A 19805-nucleotide genomic window follows, 5' to 3' on the forward strand; every position below is an offset into this window, starting at 1 on the left:
TAAATAAGTGAGTATCTGGATAACATGCCTGAGTTTAGAAAGATTGCTGTTAAGCATTTTTTTTTTTTGCTAATAACTCCAGAACACAAACTTTTAGCACAATGACTTAGGCGACAGAAAGTAGAAAGAATTTTTGGCAAGCTTAAGGAGACTATAAAAAGAAAAATAACCAGAGATCCTTTAGAGGTATTACAGCTGTTATAGAAATTTTATGAAAATGTGTATGAAGCGGAATAATTTGGAAATCAAGAAAAAGCACAAATGGAAATATTTATGGAAGACTTAAGTATACCAAGGTTAGAGGTAGATGATACTCAACAAATAACAGGTAAGATAGGAGGAGACAAGATATCAATCTGCAGGAAAGTGTGGAAGTTTGGAAGCTGAGAGGGAAGAAGGTGATAAAGATCTGGAAGGTTTTGTTTAACAGCATTTTAAAAGGAGGGGAAGCACCAACACCCTGGAAAAAAGTAATACCTAAAGACAGCAAAAGCCCATCAGCTTCATATAGGCCTATTGAAATTTTAAACCATTGTTATAAACTGTTTATATCTGTAATAGTTAAAGGAATAGCAAAGGTGTTGCCAAAATTGATAAGCATCAAAGTGGTTTTGTGGAGAGGAGACAAATATTTGACAATGATTACAGAATGGTGATGATCCAGAGGAAAGCAGAATGTAAGAAAATACTACTGTTGGTGGATTTTGGCACAGAAAAAGCATTCAACAGAATAAACTCGGATTTTATGAGTAGGGCAATAGAAGCATTTGCAGTCCCTGATTCAATAATAGGGTTAATTAGTAGGATATATGAGGGATCAGAGGTAAAAAATAAAGTGGGAGGGCTCCTCTCTAATAAACTGTGTCTGAACAGAGGAACCAGGCATGAGTATTCTCTTTTTCTTTGTTATTTGCATTATATTCTGAGCCATTGGCAAAGAAAATAAGAGACTCAAAAAATCAAGGATATAATTGATATCGTAATCAGGAAACGTTGGCTTTATCTGCAGACAACATTATTTTGTACCTGACAAAACCAGTAGAGGACATCTCCATTTTGTGGAACATTCTGAGACCATTCCAAGTGTTTGCAGGATATAAAATGAATAAAGCTAAAACTAGATTATAGCTGTAAACTATGTACCCACGCATGAATTGGTTCAGCAATATTCATATTTATGGGATATGGTAAAATGAAGTATTTAGGAGTATGGGTTAAAAGGATTGTGTTATGGCAGCTGAGGATGTGTGGGAAGAAACTAAACAAAAGATAATACAAAAAGTGTGAAACTGGAAGCTCACGTTTATGGATATGGATAACAAGATACAAGCAGTGAAAATAGTCCCTTTAGTTTTATATACAGGACAAACATATTTTAATCAAACAGAGAAGAAATTGTGGACAGCAGTTAATAAAGAAGTGAATGGTTTTATCTGGGAGGGGAAGAGGACAGAGGTCTAATGGAATTAGTTGGTCCTTCCAGCAGATCAATGTGGTTTAGGATTACCTGATTTAAATGGATATTTTAGAGCTACACAGTTAAGACTAATGCACATAACATAAGCAGAAAGCTATACTTCAAAGTGGAAAGGGATGATGAAGCAGGTGAGAAATTCAAGATTGAGATTATGGAGGCATATCCTTAAAGAGAACAAAAGCAGCCATGTGGAATATTATATTCATAAAGTAGTAGAAAGTAGTCTAAAACCTTAGCCAGCATAAGATTGGAGGAAGGAGATTCTGCCATTAGGGATGACTACAATTAGGGTTACAGAGAACAGGCAAGATGAGACTGAAATTTACTGGATAAAACTGTCAAAGGAGCCAAGGTACTGAGTGTATATAACTTGAGATGGAAAGGTAATAGAATGGGAAGAGGACAAGTAGACATTTGAACTGCATGCTAGAGATTGCCTTCCCTGTCAGAGATTGACATCATAGTATAGGCAAAGTGAAAGACCTGATCTGGTAGAGTTTTTAGTTGAATCTAGAACAGAAGTTGCTGTTAAAAAAGGGAAAATGAGCAAGGCATATAATGTATTGTACAATAACTATAGGAATCAGAGGAGATTGGAAAAGCTACAGAAGAGAGATTGGATGAGTAATTCACAAGGAAACATTGGAAGCGTATTATGTATAGCTCTGAATTATGGCCCTGAAATATGCAACAAAGTCTAGAAGATATAGGATTTGTGTTTAGAAGTTTTTGTTTTGTACCCCAAGCAGACTCCAAAGAATTGTTTCTAGATGGCAAATGTTGGAGGTGTGATGGGGAAGAAAAATGTAACTGGTAACATATGTTTTGGCAAACTTTAAAAATTCCCTGCAGAGAGGTTCTAAGATGGCCGCCAGATAGGAAGCACACAATTCTGCCTGCTCTCAATATTACAGATTAATCCAAACAAATCACTTGTTGCTACTAATCCGCTCAGTGCTAAAAACCTTCAAGCAATGCAAGAGGACTCATAAAGTTACTTACCAGTTCCTCAGTTTCTGAAAAAAAACCCATCAGGATTAACAATTCTTCAAAATAAAGTAGCACAGTGGTGATCCTGGTTACATGTGCTTGGGCCTACTATTCTTCAAGTTCTGCCTAAACAAACAAACAAAGAAATATTCAATATAGCCAAAATGGAACAAATGGAGCAACAAACTACTAAGACTAGATTCTCTCTAGTTAACTCTCCAGAAAAAGAGGTCTCTTCAAAAAAAAACAGAAAAATAAATTGCAAGTTGATGCAGCTAAACAGCCTCAAAGAGCTAAAAATGAACAACCTCTCACACTAGAAGAACTCAGAGATGCTCTACTCCCCCTTAAATCAGAAATACAATCATTTTCTACAAAGTTAACAGCATTTGGAAACAATCTGGAACATATGACTACAAGAATAGAGCAAAATGAAGCCAAAATAATGGATAACGAGTTGAAAATACAAGGTTTACAAAAAGAGGCCTTAGACAGAGACTCCACCATCGTAGAAATGAAACAGAAAATTGACCTGGAAGCAAGATTTGACTAAACAACATATTAATCAGAGGAATACCAGAGAATTATGACCAAATACAGCTACCTGGAATTGCAAAAGAAATCATTGACATTGTGCTGGAAAATAGAGACTTCTCTAAAAAAATTGAAATAGAGAGAATACATAGAGCACTCAGGAAAGCCCAATCACCTGATATGCCGAGACAAGTCTATGCCAGAATCCTAAATGCTGATCATGCACAGTCTATAATTGTAATTGCCAAAAAAAGAAGAATATCACATGGAATGGACATAAAATAACCATAGGACAAGATTTACCACTTCCAATCAAACAATCCAGGCAAGCATTATCTCCCTTTTGCAACTACCTGATAAATAAGAACATTAAATTTCAAATGAAATACCCGGCCACCCTCTGCTTCCAACAAAATAGTGTCAATTATTCAATAAAAACTGTACAAGAAGCCAAATCAACATTTACAAGCATTTTTAAGGAAATACCTTCAATTTCAGCCTAAAGCATAGTTACCAGATCTACCTTGATCAATAATGGACCCCCGAAACACACTGCTGATGTATTAAGGTAAAAAAATAACACCTGAACCCAGTCTAATCCGTAATCTCACTCAGCGTTTTGAAATTCCATTCTTGGGCCTAGTATCAAATGCGAAAAACTCAAAAGTTACCCTCTGACCTCGCAGAATCACTTCCAGGCTATTGGTCCCTCAGTCTAACAACAGATCCGGATCAACACCATCACAGCAAAAACATTGTGAAAATAAGAGTCGACATTAAAAAAACGGAAGGAGATGACTACAATGTACTTTAAACACCACAGAAGGGACGCCTGTAAATGACACTGTCCACACTGACTTTTTTTTTCCCATCTAAACAGTCGACTGCAGAACCTAGCCATTTTAACCAAAGAAAATAAAATAAAATGACTCTGTCAACATTTACACGATTAGCCATAAGTAAACATGAAGTGATCAGACTCCCTAATAAGCTATTCTTTCCAGTTCCAGCTAATTAACTTTAAAACTTGAAACGCAAGTGGATAACACAACCTAATAGCTTCAAAGGTTAAAAAGGCAAACATGGCAATGCTAACATAAAACCTAATGCCATGGATTGCAGTCCCATGCTATGCATACACTCTTCAAACTTAATTGAAACACCAAACAATTGAACCTTACAACAATGAAGATAGCATTAGATAAATGCAATTGTACTCAATCGAACATTCTAACAGTACGCCTGCTAAACAATGCTTACCTGACCGAAATGCTGTAGCCCTCTAACCCTGAATGCGCACATTTTCATTAATCCTAAAGTTGAACTGCATGCAGATAGTGCAGATAGTCCTGCCTGGTCATTGTAGCCCTCTCTTCCTTCGTAAAACACGAAGCTTTCAAAGGAGAAGGAAGAAAAAAAACAACAACGCTTCTCCTCAGACAAGCCTGATGATCAAACAATACAACCTTGCTACCAGAGAGGCGTGGCTTGGCTGAAAGTAAACAGATAGCAAAGGTCATGCAAAGGAAAAATTATAAACAAATCATTGTGAGGAATAAGATCTTCACTGGCTGGCCCTCTCTTCAAGCAAGTGACACTTCTCTTATATATATGGGGCAGCACAATTGCCTACTTACACTGCAGAATCAAGCTAATTTGCTTTTAATGAAAAGCTGACTGCTTAACTCTGTCTTTTTTTTTTTGTCAGTAATATTTCTCCTCTGACAGATGGAGACAAATGATAGTTGCATTGTCGCATTACCACTTGTTTTTTAGTGAAAGTGTTAAGAGTTTCCCAGTATATTTTGAAGTAATGGTCTGGCACATTTTGTTCAGCAGCTAAGAAACTGGAAAGCATTTTTGCTATAAGTAGCCAGTATGGGTTTTAGCTTTAACTTTTTGACTTAACATCAGCATCATTAGCTTGCACATTTTATATGAACCAGTTTTTATAAGTCCAGCAAAAAGTCAAATATATTTTTTACATCCGCTGTTAAATGTCATTGGGCCCCTTAAAAATCTCTTATTAAGTTTTTGAGAATATGCCTTAGATGCGCACAATAATTATAATAGACAATAGCACAGAATTGGTTATGGGTGTTAAGTGAATCAACGCTTACATTTTCTACTGATTTCATTTATATTTCCCAGGGTACACTCACAAGTTACTCTTGTAGATTAATCTCATGGGGCTTTCGCGCTGAGCAGCGTATGTAAACCAATAAAATAACCGGAAATACATTACATTAGCCAATAGTGGAGTCTGTTCTTTTCCCACTGTTATGAAACCTTGGATTTAATATAGTTTAAGGCGGGGGCTTGATTCCACAATTGAGAGAGAAGCAGGTAGTCTCCCCTCCCCCCCAGTAAAAACAAGATTGTTAAATTGGTTTGTTGAAAGTGATCTTCGCAAACAGACCCCACTTTTACCCTGTTCATTGAAAATACCCCTTTTTCGTGGGATACTTTAACATAAATGCAGTCATTCCAGTAAATTAAATCAGCCTATTCCCATGGGCACTAAGATTAAAGAGCAACATATACAATTTCTAGCGATCTTCAATAGACTACCCTTGAACTTATGGACCCAACTAGTCCCACTAAGGAAACCTCACACCCATTTTCAAGTTTATACTACCTGGGTAATACATAATCTGTTTGAGATGAATATACAATCTCATATCATCTAAGACACAGGAATAAAAATCGACTCTGGCACTTAGAATAAGACCTTATTCCGCTCATAACACAAAGTGAAGGCAAAAGCATTCTTATAGCTTGACAAGACTAACCCCCTGGAAATATAAATACAGGTGGCAAACCAAACTCTGATGAGTTAAATTAAAACAACAGTTATAAATAGTTTATCTCACAATCACATGACTTTCTGAAAGGACACTTGCTGATACTGGGTACCTTAAGGAATCTTACGACATTGCGATCTGGTTTACTTGGGTTCAAGGATAATAAAACAAAAAAAAAAAAGTTATAATAGACTGAACAAGGTGGGATGGAATATCTAAACTGTAATCTCTCTTACTTTCCCTTACTGATCAAGTGGTCTAGACACCATTCTTCGAGATGTACAAACTTTCTTCTCTTCCTCTCTTTCACCGAACCTATAGCTCTAACATAAAATAGAATAATATGCAGTAACCAAAGCAGGCAGGGAAGATAGCTTCGTGCTAGTGTCTGATGGATCTTAGAATAATAAGCAACATTTGTAAAATAGTTAGGATGATATATTTTTTCACAGTACCTCTTACAGGCGAAAGTTGCTTCGTGGATAGGCACGGGGGGGGTCTGCAAGGGGTGGGTTGTCACTCATTAACTCATACAACTTCAAAAGTCACTCACTATACTCTCCATTATATATATAAAAACACACATATAACTCGCACAGCAACATTAATATTCATTTCATATGACACAGGAACACTCAAACTATAAAGGTAATAAAATGGCAATAATGACAAAATGATAATCCTGGAATCATGGAATGTTAAAGGTCTCAAGAACATTAAGAAAAGAAAGTCTTGCATTTAACGTACAAATCAGAAGCAGACGTAATGCTTCTTCAGGAAACACATATGAATGCAGCTCAATGGGAAAAAGAAGCAAAAAAGAAATGGATAAAATTAATCACATCCGCTGGAAGCGAAACTGCATCTAAAGGGATAGCGATAATAGTTAAGAATTTTTTAAGGCTATTATAAAAGCAAGTGATCACGACCATAATGGCAGGTGGTGTTACCTAGAGTGCTCTTTCCCTCCTTTCAATAGGAACATATTATTATTGAATGTATACGGTCTATGTATGTACCAGAATGAGCTCATTTATGACTTATACTCAGTCCTGGATAAAGTTCCAAAACATATATACCTAATAAGAGGAGATTGGAATATGATTACTAGACCTGAACTTGATAGAACAAGTAAACAAAATAAACAGTCCACCGATCTAACAAATCTCTTAAACGATCTAATAGAAGACTTCAGCTTATTTTATCCCTTTGAAATCTTTAGACACGAATATGGAACCAGTAAATTTACATTCTTCTCAACCCCTCATAAAACCTGGTCCAGAATTGATTTCTTCCTAATCTCAACACACTTCAAAAAATTTGATATCAATTTTCTAACAGATCCAAGAACCTTGTCTGACCACATAAAAATCAGACTAGCAGTAAATGTAAACAAACCAAATACGGACAAACAGTATAAAATAAGTTGGTCCCTGAACCAAAACCTCTTAAAAAACAAGGTCTTATCTCAGGAAATAAAAGAAATCCTTACACAAACTAACAATAACTTAGAAGTAACAAATATCCCCTTGGATGTGCAATGGGCAGCAACCAAAGCAACAATTAGAGGTATACTAATACAAAAGCCATCAAACATTAAAAGACAAGCTCATTCTCATATGGAAAATCTAGAATCTAAACTAAAAAACTGGAGTTACAAATGCAAATCAAATATGACCCGGATCTAGAGAAACAAATAATCTCGGTACAAAAACAAATACAAGAAACCCAAATGAATCACCTCTCCTACATATATATGCCAAATGGGCCCAAACCCCCTCAAGAATTCTTGCCAGAATAATAAATGTAAAACACCCCTCTTCCACAATAAAACAGATTATACACAAAAGTAAGTCATTCAACTCTGAAGAGGAAATTATAAAAATATTTGAAAAAGTTTATCAAGAGGTATATGGCCCACACCCCACGGAAAATGAAACAGAAATCAATAATTTTTTAGATGACTTGGAATTCCCAAAGATAACAGATATACAGATAAATACTCTAAAAACATCAATAACTGAAAAAGAAATATCTCTAGCTATCAGTAAACTGAAAACAGGCAAGTCACCAGGCCCTGATGGCTATACCCCAGAATTTTATAAAACATTCACGAAACATTTAACCCCAATCCTACTCAAAGTATACAATCATATAATAAAGTTTGGAATCACTGATCTATACATTAACAACTCTAAAATGATCTTTATCCCAAAACCAAATACACCTGGTAATGGTACCAGCGACTATCGCCCAATCACACTAATCAGTGTGGAAATAAAAATACTAGCATTAATATTGGCCAACAAAATGAATAAAGTAATTTCCTATATCATATCTGACGAACAATTAGGCTTTATGAACAATAGGCAAGTATGGGATAATACAGTAACAATAGAAGCAATAATAAATATGACACTCAGACACCTCCCCGAAGTATACTCTCTCTGTGGACGCACAAAAAGCCTTTGATAGAGTTAAACTAAACTTCATGTTCAATATATTAATACGGTTTGCTTTACCCGAGGAATACATAAACATGATCAAAGTCTTATATAATAGAGCCACTACAACATTATACATAAACAAAAAATCCTCACGTCCTATACATATAATAAATGGGACTAGGCAAGGTTGCCCGCTATCCCCTTATCTTTTTAACATCTACTTAGAAGCTCTGCTGTTAAAATGGAGTCAAAAAACTTTCATTCACTCTATATGTATCTCAAAAATACCAATTAAATACATAGCATACGCGGACGACCTCAACATTTACTTCCAACATCCCTCCACCGATTTGGTAAAAATTCTAAAATCCATTGACGAGTTCTTCGCAGTCTCAAACTATGCTGTGAACATAAATCTAAAATTTTCACGCTAAATCCCCTCAATCACAAGGAGATATTTTTTCCAGACTCAAGAATCAAAATAGAATACTCACTGAAATATTTAGGTGTTACCTTCTCTCACCCACACAAGGAAATGATAAAAGAAAATTTATACAAAGTTTGGGTTAAAATAACAAAGGACCTGGCTAGATGGGAAAAACTTAACCTCTCTCTACTCTCCAAAGCATCAGTCATAAAAATGAACATACTTCCTAAAATCTTGTTCCAATTCCAGGCCATTAGTCAACTTGTGACAAACAACTTCTTCCATAAAATGGAAACTACACTAAGTAAATTTTTATGGCACCTGAAAAACATCAGAATTAGCTATAAAAAACTAACATTACCCAAGGAAAAAGGAGGACTGACACTCCCTGATTTTCAGATATACTATCACATTACTAATGCCAATCACATTGTGCGTTTGACCCAACTCGACACATCTGATAATTCATGGTACCCTCTATGGATAAAAATATATTACCAACATCTTAAGACATCTACTGTTAACTCCAAAGCTATTCCTTTCCTTAGTAGTAAAATCCTAAGAAATCTTAACATACATCCGATAATAATCAATAAAGTAACAAGTTTTCAATTCCTTATCTCCTCCTTAAATATAAGCAACTGTATAATTATGGCACAACCGATACACATGAACCCTGAATTTAAATTAAATAATAAAATGTTAAATCTAGAAAAATTCCCGTGTATTAAAAACTGTACAGTATGGGATTTCTGCCAAATAAAAAAACAACCTATTGATCACATTGTTGGGCATCTAACTGCAAGCAACAAATACCGCCTGATTATTAAACAAATATTATATTTAAATAACAACGAGAACAAAGTACCTGCTGTGCAAAACAATGAAGGGGACTAACAACTCAAAGTCCAAGCACTCCCAACAAATGTCCGTGATAGAAAAAATCCAAATACTTCCAGCAAATGCGTATAAATATATAGAAATTCTATCATAGATTGTTAAGCCAAATATAATTCTTAACCCTTTGCTACATTCAAATCAATTTGATTCCTAGTCCCTCATCAAATCAAGCGGAACCAGAATAAAACATACACAAGCAGTAGGCATGAGATGAGTGCCAGACATACAGATGTTCGCTAACACATGTACATCTTAACTCAAATTCACATCTTTCTGTACCTTAGTGAGTGACAACCCAATGTAAATATGTGTAAATATTGTAAATAGTTCTTTAATAGATAGTACTGACTTATGTTTCATTAGATTCTCAACATCAGTTAGGCAGTTAATGTATTTGAGCAGCATCAAATTATATCATAACAGCTTAATGTGAAACAAGGTTTATCAATCTGAACTTTCTTTATATTATAGTTTCATTTTGTCTCTTTGTAATTTTGTTATCAGAATGCTTATACATGTACTAGTAGTCCACAATAAGGATTGTATTGTGTATTTTACTTTATATGCCTGTGAACTGAAATTGAAATACAATAACAATTTAATTTAAAAAAAAAAAAAAATTCCCTGCAGAGTACTCCTTCATAAATATTAGGTGAGAAAATGTGTTTAAGGAAATAATTTTTGAGCTGGGTTACAGGATCTGAATTGCCTAGATATAGTAAGGCCTTGTTAAGTTTAATTCTGTCAGCTGCCAAAAAAGCAATTACTAGAAAATGAAAATCAAAGTCAAAAACAGTTGTATTTGAAGTAGTGAATGTTGTAATAGAGATAAAAGAACTGGAAGTGGGATCTTCAGGAAAGGGTAGGAGCAAATTACACAGAAAAAATGGAAATTTGGGGAAAAATACATGCAGAATAATGTTTCGCATGAAGACTGAGGTTTAAGGAAAGCCAGAATTGAATAATTTATGTAATGCTTAATTGATGATAGTTGCGTAAAAGAATATATGTGATGTATGATGTTTGTAACTGTGAATGTGGTAAAATGGTTTGTTTTTTTATATAAATTTAACTGTGTCTTGAGTGATGATTCAACAAAGGTGTTAAAAAAAGAATATCTTGAGATAAGTTGATTTTAAGTAAAGAAGGGGTCTTCAGTATAGTGCACCTGTGTAATTATTTTGAAGCTAATGATATAAAGCTGCTTTATCAAATGCAGGCTTCTGTGATTAAAGAGTGCCCTCATATGTACAGTCTGAAAATATGAAATATCACAGTAACCCAAAAAGTTTACTCAAAAATTAGAAAATGTTGCCATGAGTAAGTACTTTGATTCTAATAGTAGCAGAAAAAAGACAGAAAATCCACCCAAGGATGGCCAATCAACAAAATCTACAAGTGTTCCAATTAAAATGTAGTCCTTTAATACCAATAAAACTTCGACTTGAAAATAAAATGAAAAATAAAAAAGCTCAAAACTGTTCCTTGAAGATGTCCGATAAGCGCTTTCGACTGTTGTCTTCCTCAGATCATTTGATTCTAATAGTGGGGATTGGTGATGAAGAGGATCTGCTCCATTTTCCAAAAGAACACTAAGGACGTTTTCTAGGAACAGATTAGTTGAGGAAATGCGGAGTTGAAATAGAAGGTATTCAGTAATCTTTTTCAGTTGAGTGAGATTTGCAGTGTAGAATTTCACAGGCCACTGACAGTATTAGGCAACTATAGTTATTTGAGCTGTCACCAAGCAGACAGCCAAAGCTGATAGAATTATTATTAGAGACTAAGCTGGTTTCCCATCCAGAAAGTGGCTAATTAGGCTTTGGTTTGTGTATGAGAACCTAAAACTGAGATGATGGATAATTGTAAAGACTCCTGGACTCAGTTATTGGCTAAGCAAATCTGAGAGACAGTGTAGTTTAGGATATAACATTTAGCAAGATATACAAGAAACTCGGTTTAAGATCTTTGGAAATGTTTACAAGAGTATTTTTATATCTAAGCATGCATTCAGCACATGTTCCTTTTAGCTTTTAACAGTTGCTGGAGACATGGAGAATTATTAAGAGGGTCTTGGTTCCTTTTGTTATGGAATTAAACTGCTTTAAAAAGCTTTAAAAAGCAGATTCAGGGAGTGCCGTATAAATTCTGATAAATTTAATACAGTTTTTTTTTATTTGGCAACAATGATAATAATAGGCTATTCAATAGGCATTTGTCTATTAGATGAATTTGTAAAACTAAATCAATACCTAGATTAAATGATATAAATATGTAACTGTATTAGGTAGCTACCAGGAATGTTTCATCTTCTGGAACAGTTAGTGCACCACCCCACAAGGGGCTCTAATATTCTAGACATGGTCCTCACCAGTATGAGAGAACAATGCAACACCTCATGTGTAGGGCCTGTACTGGTTAAATCCAATCACATGTGAGTCATTTTTAAGTAGCAATAGCACCGGAACTCCCCAGAGGAGAAGTCAGGCTAAAATACTTCACGAAAGTTAACTATACCCTGTATCCTCCAAAGGGAAGGTATAATCAACATCTAAGCTACTAATGGCATTGACAGCTATATTAAAGTATATACTCATGCCCTGTATAAACTTCTTTACAAATGTATAGACACAGCCGTGCCAGATAGGATTAAAGCAAGATCCTCAAAAAAAAAAAAAAGCATTCTGGTCGACGTCTAGCATTAATAAATTATGCAATAAGTGAAAGAAGCTGATGTCTAAAAATTCAAAAGTGAGACCCCAGACTGGAAGAGCACCCTCCACAGCCTAAACAAGCAAATAGGAAAACTCCTATGTTGTCAGGTGAGTCGCACACTGGCTCACAGATTGACAACACTCAGTCAAAGTGGGAGACTTTACCTCTACCAGCAGACCTGTCACCAGTAGGGTCCCACAAGGGTCAGTGCTGGGCCCCCTCTTGTTTGGTATATACTTCTCAGAAGTCCAGGCCAAAACAGAGAGGCTATGGCTAACCAGGTTTGTGGATGACTGCAAATTAGGTGGTATAATTGAATCCCCTAGCGATATCATTGTACTTCAAAAGGGACGTGTATAGACCAATGACTGGTGCCAAAGCCATGGTCTTAAACTAAATGCTAAAAAATGCATCATCATTCCCTTTGGTAAAAACTATGTCCCTGCTGATTATAAAATAAACAGTAATACCCTAGGTACCAATTCAGTAGTGAGAGACCTGGGAACCCAAGTTGACGGTGACCTCAACTTTGACCACCATGTGTCTACTGTGGTGAAGAAGCCATTCTGTTTCGCTCACCTGATTAGCAAAGGCATCCCTGTACTTGTCCCTCATCAGGCCCAGTGCTTTTTTTGTTGTGGTGGTATGCACCAGTACAGTGTACCAGCACCTCAGCTGCAGCAACTTGACGTGGCATCCACTACATATTATTTACACATGCATTCTTTAGTTACTCATTCATGTGCCTGTAATGTCGGATTAGATAAGTATATCGCTTTACATTCTTTTCATGCATTAATATAATTCAATATTATTTATCATGGAAATCATTTAAAAATCACTAACACAAAGCTTGGCAGACCTTTTCAATGTGGAAATGCAAAGAACATAGACATTTTAAGACTCAAAAAAAGAGTACGTCCCCAGCAAGGAGGTACACTTGAGATGTGGCCACGCCCCCTATAAATCCATTTTGATAACAAAAAATAAACCAGGTGTTAAGCACTATTATCACATCTGTTCTGTGCCATTTAATATTTCAGTAGTATCCCATTTTGGACGTTAAAGTGTGGAAACCCATAAATCCCACTTGCAGTTAGTGACCTTCTTCTATTAAATGCAGAGAGACAGTATTATAGTACAAACATCTGACTGCAGATGATGCTGCGCAGGGAGGTTTGCAGGGAACTTTATACAACAGTTGGAGTGAGTGGTAGATTTTTTTGTTTTGTGAATTGTCACTGGTTGATTTGAAGTGTTTGCGCAGTGTAGCTTTCCCGAGTAGCATAGTCTTAAGCTACTGAAGCAATGATGTATAGTACAGATTAATACAAGAGGAGGCTGCTTTGTGATTTTTATTTTGTATTAAAATAGTTTAAAGGGGACCCATTTAAACTGTGTATATGGGATGGAACCAGGACCTTCAGGAGCAGGTAAGTTATTTTAGTTTATTGCAGTTCAGAGTTTAGACAAAGCAGGTTTGCAGGTTTAGTGAGAGGGTCTGCGTTGCTCTGTCCCTGGCAAACAAATGCAAATTTAGAGTGTGATGTTTGAAAATTAGTATTAAGTCTGTAAAAAGTGGATGGTGTAATTGTTGTGGTGTGTTCTGCAGCCTGTTTCTGAACTAGTGGGTTTACGTGTATCCTATCAGAAACTGAAGCGTGTTTGGAAACTAGTTTAAATTGTGAATGAAGATAAGACGTACACAGGTCTGCTAGTGGTATCTTTTTGATGAATGCCATGAAAGAAGTTGGTTGTATAACTAATGAGAATGAGTCTAGCAGTATATTTTTTACTTCTCATTCTGCAGTTAACTTATAATTAAACTGTCTAAAATTTGCTTGTGGAGACCTTACTCTCAGTGTTTACTGTTTATTGTTGTTGAAACACAAAGTCAAATAACTTTCACTTTTCCCAAGTAATGTATGGAAAATGAGTATGTTTTCTGGTTGGCTTACTGCGTGATCGAGACTGTGAAAGGAGACAGAAAAAGTATGCATTTTTTAAACAAGTTTGTGGGTCAGTTTATTTGTTTGTCATGTCATCTCTCAGAAGCTTTATGGATCAAAGAGCATAGAAGTATATAGAGCAAAACATAACTTGTTTACATGATAGGAACACATTTATAAAAACAGACTTTTTATAGTTTGCTTAGCTCTCAAGCTTATATCCCCAAAATGTAGAACATATTTCGACTAGGAACATTTTAAGATGCAAAAAAGTCACAAAAAAGTCAACTATACTACTTTTGTGGAACATTTTAAGATGGCTAAATGCATTACTTTACTTTTATATAAAGTTATTTTGATGAATTAATATGATTCAGTAGCATTGTTAAGGGTATTAGTTAAATACTGAATGCCAAATGTGTGACAGGCTCACTGTGGAATTTGGAGGAACATGGACTTTTTAAGACTGAAATTGAGGCCGTCCTTTATAATGCGGTGTGCTTGAGAGGTACAAATAGCAATTGTCAAAAATAATGTGTCCCTTTCCAGAATGTCTGTGGGCAACATTTTGAGGGTTAAGTGCACTTCTTAATAGATACGCAGGTGGTAGACGCAACAGCAAGAGGTGCGAGTACAAAGTGTAAGTTTATGGCTACTCTCCTGGTTGCTCAGTACACAGGTGGGAAACTTGTTGATGAATCGCTGTCTTACAGTGAATGTGCAGTACTCATGCCATTGTTATATTTCACCCACTTAACCACTCCCAGATGGAAGATTTGCTAACAGCAGACTTAGCAAGATGATGAGGACCTTGGCTGTCGCAGACTTTATTGAGCTTGGGTGGTATTTTTTGGGGGGGGGTTGACCCAAATGTGACGTATGCATACCACCACCTTTTTGTTTACAAAAAAGCACTGATCAGGCCTGTTATTGAATATAATGCTCCCTTTGGTGTGTACCTTACCAGACACCTGCAGCAACTTATTAAACTTCAGAGATTTCTAACTAAGAAAATTAAGGGTCTCCAGCACATCTTATACGAACAGACTGAAGTCACTGTCACTGTACTCAGTAGCATACTGACTACTTAGATGCAACTTATGTCTGGTTTACAGAGCTATCTCTTACCCAAATCTAATGGAAATGCTGCACATATGTAACTCAAATGGGTCTAGACTCACCCGTTTCAGGGACCTCAATCTAGCCTACGACATAAACAAGACCTGCTGGAGATATCTCTCAGAGGTTGCCACTCCTCTGGAATAGACTTCCAATCCATATCAAGCAGTGCACCTCCATGACCCTGTTTAAGTGCAACCTAGATGACCACATGGGAAACCATAAATTTCTGCTGGGGATTGCCCCGTGTTCTCTCCTGGACATGGGTGGTCCTTGCTAAAAAAAATCTTGGGCATACTATAGATGTGTCTCATCTAGTATTATAATGGGATTTAACGGTTAGGATTGTAATGTCCCTCAGATCAATAGCCTAGTAACATCCTATGAACCTATAATCAGAGAAGGAAATGCTTTATTCCCATTTCTTTGACAAAAATGCATTGAGAAATATCTGCCTTAATTCAGTGTTTAGATTCTGAGTGCTGATAGGGGTACTTAAACACTATTAACTTTATAGTGTTTTCTGTTATGAATAGAGTTTTAGAATGCAGTGGGTGTATTGATCATAAATGGCATTTATGTACTGGGCATAGAATGTTAAATAACAGACATTGATTAGAAAACATTGGGTAATTACTGGGTAACGTTTGTCAAGATTCAGTTGGAAATAAGCATAAGCACTGCCTTGTTAAGTTTCATCACTTAAGAATTAGGTATTTTGTAGAAGAATACTAGTATTGCATGGGCAATCATATTTTTATCTGACTTTGATATGTACGTTTTTATATTGCTTGTTTTTTTCATAAGTTTGATAAAATTTAGGAAAAAAGAAAGAAAAACAAGTCATTAAGGTCCTTCAAACATCTATGCACATGTAGTAATACGTAGTAAAGTTTGCGTGGACCTAAATGGGATCACTCCCTCATACATATACTTATGCAAGTGTGTGTGTGTAATTAAAAAAAAAAAAAAAAATATATATATATATATATATATATATCTATCTATATATGGGTTACGTCCAGAATTTCGAAGTCCAAAACTTCAAATCTTATATGATCAAAGATCATATGTTCGAAGTTTTAAAACTTACAAATCCTGAACAGAGATCAGCATACAGCGCGGACCAGGAGATTTCCCTTGTCCTCGCTGTAGTGCAATCTCGGAGTTGGTATATTTAAGTTGCGGAGGGTGTGGGGGGTGCAGGGGGCTTGCCCCCCTGCATATGCTTGTTTTTTATGTGTTTATTGGTGTTTCGGGGGAGGGTCCACAACTTCGAGATTCCAAGATCTCGAGATTCTGAACTCTGTGTTCTGAAACTCGAGATTTTGGGATTTCGAAATGTAGAAGTGAACCCATACATATATATATATATATATATATATATATATATATATATATATATATATTTTTTTTTTATATATATTTATATATATATATATATATATATATATATACACACATGCATGTGTGTGTATATGTTGTTGACTGGTTTGTGATTGACTAACACGTAGCTGATAGCAAATTAGGAAAACATGATTCAGAAAATATTTGGAATGGGTTTCAACTTGAGCCCGACTCATGTATCTCTAGTATTCATAAACTTTTGTATACCAATGTCTGTGACTGGTCAGTCACAGTTCCATAAAAGTACTGCTACTAGCTGATCCCAATAGGTCCACATGGTCTTTACTACTTATTATTATATGTGCTGTGTTTTTACAGTCTAATATTTTGTATTTTGCATTTCAGTGAGTCGTGATTCAGGACAGCATAACAGATCCATATCTTTATTTATTGTATTCTTCATATTGCTTTCATGACGGTGTAACTTCATTAGATCCTGTTGCTCAGTTCTTTGCCAGATTGTATTTTTGAAGAAGGTATGTGAGGCCTCATCCTTTTCATCAACCCCATTCTTCTTCTACATGTGGTCAAGGTGTCATGTTAACTGCAGCCATCTCTCTCAATCTTGTCAGTGAGGCCAAAGTTGTTTTTTTTTTTAAATCAATGTTTTGACTCCATGTTCTCTTTAATGTTTGCAAAACTGAAATGCATCATTCCCAGCAATTAATGACAAGAAGATTAAAACTAAACTGTTGTTACCTAAATGTCTAATTTCTTCTTTTCTAAAACTAGTAGCCTTTTGCACTTTAAAAAGATAAAACTGTAGTTAGTGACACTTGAATGTTAAGACTTACTTATTAGCTTTTTTGGCCTACAGACTCCCAACAGCCTCACTTTTGATAAGGACCCTGAGAATTTTCTGCTTGGGACGGTACGATATTCTGATTTGCCTTCGCATCAAAATTTAATTCAGTGGGCCAAGAGCAATGGCTACAGTCCTGTAGCTACCTATACCAAAGCACCAGTAGCTAACCGATTTCAGATTCGGCTGACAGAAACTGGTAAGCATCAGAGTTTTTATAAATATGTATTTCATGATTGGTTGCTGCTTTATTTAAGTTTTTGTGATTCAGTTTATTTTTCATTATGTTCTCCAGTGCAGTTTCTTGTGAAATATACCTTTGTTGTTGATCACAGCTAACTATAAAGAACAGAGTACACGCATTTGCATCCTGTTTACAGAGAATTATGATTTTTTTTTTTTTACACTGGAATGTTTGGAAGCAAAGATGCTTTAACTGTAAGTAAATATGGAGTGACAAATGGATGATAGAGTAAAATTAAAATTATGATTTTTTTTTACATTGGAAGGATTGGAAGCAAAGATCCTTTAAGAGTAAGCAAGTATGAACTGACAGATGGGTATTCACAGAGTAAAATTAGCATTTGCAGCGGAATGTCTACAGATGTTATTTGCTGCTTTTGAGTGACATTTCACTTTATGTAGCACTACAGACAGTATAAGAAACTTGCTTAGACAAAATTACCTGCTTTTCAAGAGAGTAAAACATGATAGACTTAACTGTAGAAGAGTCCCAAACTAAGTAACCCTGCTCATAGTATGGCATTACATAGTGAATCATTTACCTAAAGATATACTTTTCTGAGTAATAGGGGAGTTTTCTTTGAATGAAACCTGATCATCTTGTATGTACTTTTATAGCTCAACCATATAGGAAGCATTAGTTTTACATAAAAGAATATAATAAATATTTTTGCATCTGGTCATTTTAGCATAATTTGAAGTGCAAAGCTAAAAGTTTTTAAATACTTGAAAACTATAAGCTAGACGTGTCCAACCTGTGGCCCGCGGGCCACATGCGGCCCTCAGAGCTCTTCCATGTGGCCCTCAACCTCTAACTGCAATATTGATGCACGCATGCCCCAAAACACTTTTTTTGTTTTGTTTTTTTCGTTCCCGTGACCTGTAATGCGAATGTCAGTGTGCGCATGCGCCAAAGCACCCTTCTAGTTTTGTTTTTGAGCCAAAAAAGGGTCAGTGTGTTTACGCCATTATTTTGCGCCGAACAATCAGTGTGTGTGTGTGTGTGTGTGTTTGTTTGTGTGCGTGTGTGTGTGTGTTTGTTTGTGTGCGTGTGTGTGTGTGTGTTCTCGCTGAAGAGGGACTCGTGTATGGATTTCCCGCTGTTGCCTTTGAAAGGGACAGCAGTTACATGTGTTAATAGGTAAATATGGAGTGAGTGCATGCATGAAAACAGAATTGTGTGTGTGAAAGTAGAAGAAGAGTGTGTGTGTGTGTGTGTGTGTGTGTGTGTGTGTGTGTGTGTGTGTGTGTGTGTGTGTGTGTGTGTGTGCGTGTGTGTATGTGTGTATATGTGTGCATGACTGAGAGAGACGCATACACAAAGAAGCTAACAATGATCAGTCTGCCTACTGAACACAAACAAGTTAGCTCACAAATATATCATACATTAAGAGTACACTTTCATTAAATTGCGGCTTTTCCTGACAGGGAGAGTGTTGTATTATAGCAATAACCCACGCCTGGGTGTGGGTAATGCTGATTTACCCAAGGTTGGCGTGGTTTGGTCCCGAGGCGGCCCGAGGACCAAACAAAGCCAACCGTGGTAAATCCAGCATTACCCACACCCAGAAGTGGGTTATTGCTATTATACAATGACATTATTTAAGAAAAGAAATAATTACTTTTCTTAAATAATGGCATTGTATAATGCCTCTTTACTGCCCTTCCGCAGCTGTCTGGTATTCTGCGGCAGTTCTGATGTACTGCGCGCCTGCGCAGTACATCAGAACTGTGGGCAAAAGCAATGGAGAACCCAAGATCTCCATTGCTTTTTTTACTGTCTCGCTATGTTAAATGGGTTTAACATAGCGAGACAGCTTTAAAATAAGCAACAGATATCTCCGTTGCTTATTTTAAAGCTGTCTCGCTATGTTAAACCCATTTAATATAGCGAGACAGCTTTAAAAAAAAAAAAGCAACAGAGATCGCAAAATCTCCTTTGCTTTTTACACACTGCGTCGCTATGTTAAAGGAGTTTAACATAGCGAGAC

At 36.0% G+C, this 19805-nt stretch overlaps 1 protein-coding gene across 1 annotated transcript in view; it reads left to right on the plus strand.

Annotated features, from left to right (window-relative positions):
* The window catches only part of TGFBR3 (transforming growth factor beta receptor 3), a 2354992-nt gene that overhangs the window by 1561873 nt on the left and 773314 nt on the right, over positions 1 to 19805 (plus strand). The window contains exon 8 of the mRNA XM_044085660.1: positions 17587 to 17770. Within this exon, the coding sequence (XP_043941595.1) occupies positions 17587 to 17770 (184 nt within the window). The remainder of the gene's footprint in view (positions 1 to 17586; positions 17771 to 19805) is intronic.

Source organism: Protopterus annectens, chromosome 10.part0, assembly GCF_019279795.1.
Source record: "Protopterus annectens isolate FY-2018-M chromosome 10.part0, PAN1.0, whole genome shotgun sequence".
Classification (NCBI taxonomy): domain Eukaryota; kingdom Metazoa; phylum Chordata; order Ceratodontiformes; family Protopteridae; genus Protopterus; species Protopterus annectens.